The 10,842-nt window shown below is 44.3% G+C and overlaps 1 protein-coding gene across 1 annotated transcript; it reads left to right on the plus strand.

Annotated features, from left to right (window-relative positions):
- Nucleotides 1–477: 477 nt before the first annotated feature.
- Nucleotides 478–10,505, plus strand: ERRFI1 (ERBB receptor feedback inhibitor 1). The gene is made up of 4 exons (XM_068171462.1): nt 478–625; nt 7,008–7,204; nt 7,341–7,417; nt 7,971–10,505. Exons 2-4 carry the CDS (start codon nt 7,083–7,085, stop codon nt 9,164–9,166), a joined length of 1,395 nt encoding a protein of 464 aa, XP_068027563.1. The 5' UTR covers nt 478–625; nt 7,008–7,082; the 3' UTR covers nt 9,167–10,505.
- The last annotated feature ends 337 nt before the right edge of the window (nt 10,506–10,842 follow it).

Consider the following 10,842-nt stretch of genomic DNA (forward strand, 5'->3'; position numbering starts at 1 on the left):
ACGCGGGGACAGAAGAAGGGGAGCAGCAGGCAGCTGCCCTGAGGGGCCAGGGAAAGCTGAACAGAGGGACAGCGCAGGACGCCGAGCGCTGCACAGCCGAGCGCCACCGCCTCAGCATCCCCCGGGCGGGCGCCGCCTCCCCGCCGCTGGGAGCGGCCGAGCGCGAGCTCCTCAGCTCGCCGCGGTTCTTCACCCCCGCCTGGCGAACGCCGCTCTCCCCGAGCCCGGAGGCGGCCGGTCCCGCAGGCCGGGGCGGAAGGGGCTGCCAAGGCGGAGGCGGCACCGCCTAGAGGGCGCCCCGGGGGCCGTCCCCGCCGGCGGGCGCGGAGCAGCGGCAGCGGCAGCGGCGGCACCGCCTGCGCCCAGGCCCTCGCCGGGAAGCGCCGCGGCCCCCGCGCCCGGCGGAACCGGAAGCCGCCGCACCGCCCTCACGGGCGCGCGCGCGCCCCCGCCCCCTTCAGGGCCTCCCGTGACGAACGCGGCGCGCGGGGCGGGGCGGGGCCGCGCGCGGTCCCGCCCCCCCGGATAAGAGCGGCGGCCGGCGCGCGCCGCGGCAGTGAGCGGCGCTGCGGCGGCGCATGCGTGTGGCGCCGGCGGCCGCGCGGAGCTGCGCGACACTGTCGGGGTGAGTGACGGCCCCGGCGGCGCCTCCCGGGCACCGCCCGCGCCCCTCGCGGCCATGGCGGCCCCCGGGCCCGCCCGGCGCACCGGGGCCGCCCGCGGCTCGGGGCCGTCCCGTCCCTGCTGCGCCGGGCCGCGCCGCGCCGCGCCGCTGGGGAGGGAAGCGGGGGGCGGCGGATCGGGCGGCACACGCGAGTCGGTCGGGCCGCGGCGCCGGGGTCGGCCGAGCCCGGGGCTCGGAGCCGCGGCGCGGCCCCCGCCGGCGGGCGCCAGGGCCGGCGGCGCGCCGGGAGGAGCCGGGAGCGCGTTCTGTGCTGTTGCGCTGAGGGGGCGGGGGGGAGCAGGGCCGGACCCGCTGCGGCTCCGCTCCCCCCGGGGCCGGCGGGGGATCTCGGGGCGACACCCGCCCCGCTCGCTGCGGCGGGAGTCCCTGTAAGTGGGACGGGACCCGCCCGGGGTCAGCGGAGCCCGCAGCCACATTCTTGAAAATCAACGTGGCGTGCCACGCGTTTTCTTGCCGAGCCGAAACAGTATCAGTGCTCTCTCCCTCCTTCCGAGCTGCTCCTGTGAGTAAACAAGAGACCGCACTGTGGGCTCAGGCTCTGCGCTTCGCACTCTAATTTAGGCCGGCTTAATTTAGAATAAACATTTCTTTGTGACTTAATACCTCATTACGTACTTATCCTCGATTTTCTGAAATAGCCAGTCTGTGGTGGTTAAATCTGGAGACATGGCTGTATCCTTCAGTATTGGCAGCGGAGCCTGTGACAGCAGAGCGAGCAGGGGACTCGGACTTCAGGGTTCTCCCGTCACTGGAGCACTGACCAAGGGCCCGGTGCAGTATTGCAAGAAATGTATCGTGCTTGATCCAAAGATAAGAGCACCTCTGTACACATGAACTGGATGGGAAAGGCTCTGGGGGCCAGGTGTCATGGTCATTTTGGGAATACCCGAATCTTTGTTGTACTGGAATGGCAAGTGAAGGATGCCTCTGCACCACCAGTGCATTTGTGAATTGCACTTACAATCTGTTAAACTGCTCAATTCGCCTGTATTATTCACTCAGTTTACTTTATGTACCAACTTAGCTGTCTTTCCTTAGTAATTTACCTATATGGGATAATTTTCTGGATTTTTTTTTAATATAAACCTACCTGTTGAGTTGGTGGACATATGTTTTTGGTGAAGCCCTTTGTGTGCCGTGCTCTGCAGTACAGAACTTATTTGAGAGAAAAACAGTTCTAGTTCTCTGTAGTAGAAAAGAGACTTACAACTTATCACAGTGTGTCTAACACTATGGTTATGAGTCTGAGTCAGCTAGAAAGGAATTTTTATTTCCTGAATGTAAGCTGTCTATATTCACATTAAAATTTTCAGGAGGGTGAAGTACCATACCTTAAGCATGCATCTGAAATCTGACAAGCAGAGGCAAGGCAATTGTCTTGCTATTTAATTATTAGTTTTCTACTGGCAATTTACAGGTTACTCCCATTTGCTGTGTAGGGCTGTGAAATGGTAGCCCAAATTTTAACTGAACTTAAACTCCTTGATGAACTGTGGTTCTTTGAATATATTCCAAATAGCTGACAACCTAAATGCAGAGTTTGTCTGCTGTTCAGTTGATTTGTCTGTTGTATACCCATAGGATTAGTTTTATTTGCAAACACCCATGATTTGACTGTTTAGTGATTATAGTCTTAAATTCTTTACCACAGAGTGGTCAACTTCTGGTTGGCAGAATGTTGTAGAAAAATAGCTCAAAGTTAAGAATGTAATTAATTTATACAATAACTGTAAAGAATATAATTCCTATAAATGGAAATACCTTCTGAGGCCTGTATCTGAGCATGCTTTGGCCTGTGACTCAGGAATACTCAACTGCACTGTGGAGGTTTGGTGCATAGTAAAGGAGATCTAATTATTTATCAAGTGAATAGATTTAAACTAACCTTCTCATGAGGCTGTTTCTGCTAAGTGTTGGTTGCTCAGCATTCATCTAGCTGCACAGGCAGAAGTACTTGAGGGATAAAAACCAGAAAAACAGAATTTTAAACATTTTTAAAAAGTATTTGGAGTTCCAGAAAGTATATTAACAGCATTTAGTTTTTTAAAGTCCAATACTTGGAAGTCTGAAATATTTAAATATGAAAAGGGGTGGCTCTATCTCAGGTACTTATGTTAAATAGAAAGTCAGAGGAGAAAAAGGAAATTACATCACATTGTCAAATAAGGAACAGCTAGCTGGAGTAGATGACTTGTAGTGCAAAAATGTGCCCCTCCTCCTGTGAATTGCTTCTGAGATTTGTTAAAGATAACGTGGTGGCAAGGTGAGCAAAAATAGGTTGTGGATTTAAGGGAGACACGTTTCTTCCCCTCCCAGAAGGGGTAAGCAGGTCTTTTTTTCCTTCCCCTCTTTCCCATTTCTTACAAGAACCATACAAGCTCCTTGCCAAGAGTGCTGCCTTTATAAAACCCGCTCAGAAATCTGCACAGCAAGCTGTTGTATTCCATACCCATCAAGTGAAACATTCTAGAGCATGCTTTGGTCTAGTGTGCATACCAGAAAGGTTTTCTTTGTTATGAACTTGACTTGCCTCAAATACTTGGTTTCACTGGGGCTGGGAGAACTGGGAACAGAGTAATAAGATTCTCTGTGTGATCGGTGATAGGTAATAGGTTGAGCTAAATATATATGCAAATGCTTCTTAGTTTCTAAACAGAGGATTACTGTTGTTATAACACAAGTATTTATTAATATGTATCGTTTGGGATATTTGCCGTAATTCAGCTTACACAGAAATCTTTCCACAGTTCTCACTATGTAGATGTGCTACTGTTTATGGATACACTTGACTATTTTCAGCTTACACATAGCCATCCTTGAAGTCTGAAGGTATATTTGGCTTTGTAAAAAAAATTTTAAAAATCAGTCTCCTCCCCAGTCCTTGCTATTAGTGATATTTGTTAATACAAGCAGACCTGGGTGATTACAGGCACCTCCTTTGCACTGTTACCATGCCTTAGAGGGAAGGGTGTCAGTAGCTTCCTAATGCACCAGCAAATTTTTGAATTGCCTTGGCTTGTAAATGCCCTGTAGAAATTACTAGCCATACTTTTAGTTTGTACTCCATTTCTCTTGAATAACACAAACTGTAACATCTTCAAAAGTGCTTCAAAATTCCTAAATGCCATAAACTGCATAAGTAGGTCAGACAAGCAGAGTAACTGAAAGCCCATTCTGTGCAAATGAGCAGCACACAAATGGGAGATCAAGAACACTTCATTACTGCATAGTGTCCATTTTCTTTAGCAAATATAGTTTGATGTTATTTATGGCTAAGTTTAGATCCTTAAACTTTAAAGGAGGCAGAATTGGGACAGCAGGTAACAGTGAAAACTGTTGATGTTTATATCTTCATGGCTTTTGTAATTTTTTAAATAGCAATTACTAGAATATAATATATACTACTCAGCTTTAGGGAGAGCATGCTGCTAAAATGCAAACTTTGTTTTCAATTACTGTTCTCGTGTCTCCCTCTTAAGCTACTGTCTTCAAACAAGCTTATGCATGGTTTAAAATACAAGCACCATTTCTATAGACTCCACTGAAAAAGTAACTAGGTGGCTTAGTGAAGGCACTACCTCTCTTGATATCCTAGCTTAAGGCACAGAGGACAGTTTCATAACTCTCTGAAATGTCAAGGCAAATCACCTGTGAATTTGCAAAGAGGTCATTGATGAATGAAGCAAGCTTTATGGCTATATAAATTGTGCTTTATTTTTCAAATTGATTGAAACAAGTGAAAATTACCTTTTCCTAGAGTATGTAAATATTTAAGTCTGTTTCAGATGTTGAGCTTAGCATTCCAGAGAGATTTCAGAGAGGTGATTGTGCAACTATCAGTCTTGAGAGCTGAGATTTAGCCAGCATTCAGAAAGCTGACACAGTAATTACTAGTAGTGGTTTAGGCGTGGGATTTGGTGGAGGTTGGGCTTCTTAACAAGCCCTGCAAGGGTTGTATGTTATCACAACTAGCACGTTAAATGTGCTCTCAAACTACAGCAGTTGTCCCCCCCCTCATTTTTTATATCATAATCAATGTCTCATGGTCCTGTCAGATCTTGTACATACACTGAGGTGGAGTACAATCATTTGCTGACTAATCAGTGTTCTGTACCTGCGTTTTTTAACTTGTGACTTGCATTTGACTTCAGAAATATTGAAATGGATAGCAGGCATTAACCTTAAGCTCTCTTAATTAATTTTCTTTCTTTTGTAGATTTGTTGCTAATAGGATAGGATCCGTGAGGCACAAAAAAACCCCATCACTGTTCAATACAGCATGAGCTGACAAGATGGATGTTTTATTTGGAAATTATGTTGATATGGAGTAATTTTAGAATTGGTGCTATGTGTGCACTGTATGTTTAAGTCATTAATAAATGCTTAAGTCATTTTGACAAATGGGTATCTCCAGTGTTTGCTCCCCTGAAGACAGTGGTTCTGCTTGCACTTACAGGACTATGTTATTGCTTCCTGGGGCTCTGTGTTTTTATTTAATTTTGCTATTAAATATCTGCAGTTCCTGTTACTGGGAAGGGTCCAACTGAACTGTGTTATGCAAAAATTTCAAGGGTTAAGCTAGCTTTTTAAGGAGGTTGTCTGAAGAGGATGGTCTTTACTAAATTCAGGAGGGCTGAATGAAGCAGGACTGTGCTGCATTACATAGAACACTGGTTTAGCCCTCATTCACTTCTATTAAAGTCTCCTGGCTAGAGTTACTCTGAAATGCCTGCCTAAAATATACTGGATATCTGGCAGTGAGTAAAGCCACCCCACTTCTGTTGACACAGACAGTCAGGATTGAGAAAACCATCACACTCCTGAAGAGAATGGGATTAGGTCTCACACCATAAACATACATACAGGCAGAAGCTACTCTTTTCCTAAGGTGATCAATACTGGACCAATTCAAAATTGAAGGAGCGCAGCAGAGTTGTTCTTTCTCAAACAATTGTTTCTAAATTGCAAATAGTGATACTGGATTGCAAACTAATCCTTGGGCACCTGCTTTACTGTCCTTAGTCCTGAGGAGTTGGCCCATCCCTCACACTGCAGACAAGCATAATGGATCCTAAAGAAAAAGGAAGATTACATATCTGCCTAGAATGCCTGGTTTTGAGCAGATTTACCATGAGCATAAGCTACTACCTGTGTCTGTACTGCATTTTCTTGCAGTACTACACTGTGAAGGGATTTTCTTGCCTTGTTTGCTGAGCCCTGATATAGCCAGCCCTCAGTTGTTGGTTGACTTTTCTTTAGATGGAATTGTTTTGGTGGAGGGGTATAGACAAATTCACATTAATATTATATGCTCATAGTATTGATTCCCAAGAGAGATACAAATTAAACTGTTTCGCGTGGGGTTTGGTTTGGTAGGTTTTTTGTCTGTTTTTTAAACAGACCGTATTGCCCTTGCTGAATGTAGGATATTTGTGTAGATGAAGCAGAAACCCAGAGAACATATTTTTTATAGTCTTAGACTTAATTTCTCCTGCCTTCAGAATGCTGACTAATTTTACATTTCCCCTTCCCCTCCCTGATGAATTTCCTAAACAAAGTCCTGTGAGTCAATTTGTTCGTAGACTGATTACTTACTCAATATAAAGCAATTGCCAACATATTTTTTCTGCCATAAATGGGCAAGATAAAGCATTCTTCATACATTCAAAATAGATTTGAATGCAGCGCAGCAGTGTCAGCTGAGATTATTTCAAATCACTAGATTACAAATTGGTTTGAAATAGCTAGAAGACTTGAGGCTGTTTTAAAGTATGTTTAAGTTAGTTAAAAATAGTTACTGTTTTATGTAAAAGAAGTTTTAGAATTCTAATTCGAGTAGTCAATAATTCTGTTTATTAGAGCAAAGGCTGTGGAAGATAATACTTCACAGCAGAGTAGGCTGTTACATGTTGGTTACACTGGATGCTAAAATCTTTAGCAGAAAGATAGAACTGAAGGCAGCTACTGGAAGGTTAGATTGTTGTAGAAAAAATTTTAAAAAACCTTTTTTTGCATGAGTTACTAGTAGTTTATGTTCAAGAACTGAAATTGTGGGATACACAACTGCCATATATCAATACCTTAACATATTTTTCCTTTTATTTCTATGCAGTGTAGTTCTTTAAGAGAACTTACCTGTTTTGTACTTTAATTTTACAATCAGACTCAAAACAAAAAGCCTGGTCAAGTTTTTCCATTGGGAAGTATTGGCACAGGAGGCCTTTCTACGGAGCTATTTAATTCCTTGAATACTGAAATTTCAGATGAGACATGGAATAACATCAGGTTTGCATTTCTGAAATTTGTGTCCTCCCTCTTGAAGGGAATGAAAACTGCAGGAAACCTGCCAAGTCCTGGATATCAAGGGTTGTGAGACATCCTCAGAGAACACTGCACGATGTCAACTGCAGGAGTTGCTGCTCAGGAGATGAGAGTCCCCTTAAAAACCGGATTTCTTCACACCAGTCAAGGCATGGGCAGTCTGAAAACCTGCTGGGGTACCCACAGTGGATTCGAAAAGTGAGTGAGGCTAAAATTTCTCTATTCCATCTTCAAGCCTATGAAATGAGTGCTACAAATACTTGTGCCAGTACCGACCTATGGTTCATTTACAGTGAAGGCTTTTTTTTTTTACCCTTTTTTTTTTTTTTTTTAGTGCTTTCTTTAATGTGGACCCTATAGCAGTGACATACAACTTGAACCCATCGCCCGAGCACCGTGTGCCGTCCGTCGGTAAGTCCAGAGCCTGCCGCGGCCGCGTTAGAAGCGCCCGGGCTTTGTCTCCCAAAGCCCCGCGGGCCTCGCTGGCCCGGCCGGGCCGCGCTGCCCCCTGCTGGCCGCTCAGCCAACTGCGCCTCTTCCGCCCCAGCCGACACAAGCGCTTCTAAACAACACGGTTCAACAAAAACTCACACACCTCCCCTTCGCCTTGTGCACAGGAGGCCTCTGAGCTGCCGTTACACCTCTGATGGAAAAAAATATTTGTTAAAAAAATTACTCGTTCTAGTCTTTCGCTGGGATCTTTGTAGCTCTCTTGTTTATGCTTGGGGTCTCTTGAACGACCTCATTTAACTGGAGCACTGGTCTAAAACAATAAGATAATTTGCTACTGTCTTAACTAAGGCATAAATCCACGACCAGATGTGATCTGTAATACCTGCATTTCACTACCTGGAGACATTAAGTAGACATTACTTACTGTTGCATTAGAAGGAATTATATATGCAGTGTCATGTGCTGGAGTGTTACTTAGAAAAGTGTCTCTAAGAATTTCTCACCTTTTTAGGGCACTCTTCCAACCAGGCTTCCATGAATGACCACGTTGCTGGAAGTTGCATCCAAGTCCCATCTCAGAAATCCAGTCCACCTCCTGTAAGTCCCAAAAACGAGCAGCCAATTTCAAGGTACGACGACCATCTCGTTCCTGGCTTTAGTAAACTGTCATTAACCATGGGCTGTGTTTCTGAAGAAACTCCTCCTCACATGCCAATAAAAAATGGACCAATTCAATTTCTGTCTGCATCTTCTAATGATCGCAGCTGCAGGCCACTACCCCCTCTGCCTATATCTGAAGACTTTACTCCAGATGAGGTTGACAAAGAGGTAGAATTCCTGACTAGCTCAGATACTGACTTTTTGTTAGAAGATTATGAACTTCCTCCTTTTAAATCCAGTGCTCCAAGCCGTCGGAGCTTTAGGGGCTGTGGACAAATCAACTATGCGTATTTCGATGCTCCAACAGGACCAAAACCAGAAGATGCCAACCCTACCCAAAGCCTAAATGTGTACATATCCAGTATTTATCCTCCCCCACAGCAGCTGCATCGACGCCTGCGAAGGTCCCATTCCGGGCCAGCTGGATCTCTCAATAAACCCATAGTAAGACTAACTGGACACTTAAACAGGTCGTCTCCAACTTCTGATGAAGACAAACCAGAGATTCCACCAAGGGTTCCCATACCCCCACGGGCTCTCAAACCAGACTACAGAAGGTGGTCAGCAGAAGTGGCTTCCAGTGCGTACAGTGATGAAGACAGGCCTCCCAAAGTGCCCCCTCGAGAACCTTTGTCACGCAGCAATTCCCGCACCCCCAGTCCCAAAAGCCTCCCATCATACCTCAATGGGGTTATGCCCCCCACCCAGAGCTTTGCACCTGATCCTAAGTATGTCAGCAGCAAAGCTCTACAAAGACAAAACAGTGAAGGATCTTCCAACAGGGTCCCTTGCATTCTTCCAATTATTGAAAATGGTAAGAAGGCCAGTTCAACGCACTACTATCTGCTACCAGAGAGACCTCCGTATTTGGACAAGTATGAGAAATTCTTCAGAGAAGCAGAGGAGAGGAGCTCTAACGCTGAGGTTCAGTCCTGGTCTGGTGACTGCACAGCCACCTCAGCCCCAGTAAAGCTGGACTCAAAACCCAGAATGGACATAGGTGGTCCCCTGAAACGAAAACACCTGTCCTATGTGGTTTCCCCTTAGTGTCTGGGAGCACAGTCTCAGCTCAGTTGCTTGGGATGGAGCTGAACTTTATCATGTTACAAAGTTCTTATGGTTCACAGATAATGAAGTAGGAGCAGTTTGTCCTCTGAGAACGGAAAAGTGGATGGTAAAGTCCTCTTATGCTGCATATATTCAATATGTTTCTTGAGACTTTTCCTGTCTTGGTATGTAAGCTGAAAACCTACAAAGATTCCACAGAAACATGGAGGGATAGTAGTCATAGTTGGCCAGTTGTATGCTACCTAGATGAACATGTTTGGTAGTCAAAATTATTCAAAAAATTTTTAAAAAATCGATCTTTGCTTAAGAGTCACTTATAAAGCAGACAACAGACCAAGTAATGCAGTACAGTTTTTGTAATAGCTATTTTCCAAAATTTCTTTTACACAGTAATTCTACTGAGAACAGACTGTCCTCTTTTACTAGGATATGTCTTATAAGAAGGTAAATGTGAGATATGATACCCACTTCAAGACTTGGCAGGCATATTGGAAGTCCATTTTGAAAAATTAATCTATCTTAAAATTAATTTGATGCTAATAGACTTTTAAAGTGAGTTAGATTTTGTGAATTCAGTTGCTAGACACATTTGGCTGAATTTTGCAGTTTTTCCTAGAAGAGACTTGGACCAGCTATTGCTAAGCCTCTGCTGCTGCTCTTTTCCTGCTGGATCCTAGAAATGTGTGAATGTGTCCTGAGCAGCCACAGGGTTGCTATTAGGTAGGCAGTAACAACTATGTGCTCACCTAGAGTCTGAAATTATGACTGTATTAAATACAGAAACACAGCACAAGCTGGTCTTGTGTTCTGGTTTCTGTTCAGTATTTTAGGGGAGGAGGAGGAGGATATGAGGAAAAAACATGATTCCATTTATGAACAGTGTCAGTCCATCTCTTGCTGCTTCAGATGCTGCTTCTTGCTGTTTAATTTTTCCTCACTGTGCCTCAGCCATTCACTGAAGTTCACTGAGGTGCCACCTTAGCAGTTTCTTGTGCTCAGTTTGGTTACATTTATCCTCTTACAGATAAGCACAAGAGAAAGGGTGCTCATTAACAGGGGTATAGAAGATGAATGTGTTCCTCCTAACAGAAGTAAACAAGGTGTTTACAGTTTAAACTGCTGAATGAGATGTTTGAGCTATTTTAAGCTTACTTTTTATTTGTTTTAGTACAAACTAAATGAAGGTGAAATACATGCTATAGAAATGCACTGATATTTCTGCATTGTGTACAGTATTGAATAAAAAATAATTCACTTTGTATTTTGAATATTGTCATGTCTTGAGTTTAATAAAGTTATAAAATACTTATTTATGATACATTTTGGTTTTTTGTTTTATTGAATAGTGCATGCAATTGCATTTTAGTTCTGCATTTACTGGAAAGTTCAAAGGTAGTAATGTTAAGTGTGCAACAGATGTTGAATTCAGCTTGCATTTAATTAGAGTTAAGATTTCTGCAGAAGTGTTCAATAACTCACATTGCACACCATTGATTTTAATTCCACTCTACTACCTTTTAGCATGGTATCTAGTTTCGTGCTGACAATAAAATATCCTGTAAGATTATCTGGCCTAACATTATTAATGATTTTGTTTCTTTCTAGAGTCACCTATAGCATGTTAGCCACCATCATACAGAAGGGAAAAGGCAGTA

Source organism: Anomalospiza imberbis, chromosome 23 (assembly GCF_031753505.1).
Source record: "Anomalospiza imberbis isolate Cuckoo-Finch-1a 21T00152 chromosome 23, ASM3175350v1, whole genome shotgun sequence".
Classification (NCBI taxonomy): Eukaryota; Metazoa; Chordata; class Aves; order Passeriformes; family Viduidae; genus Anomalospiza; species Anomalospiza imberbis.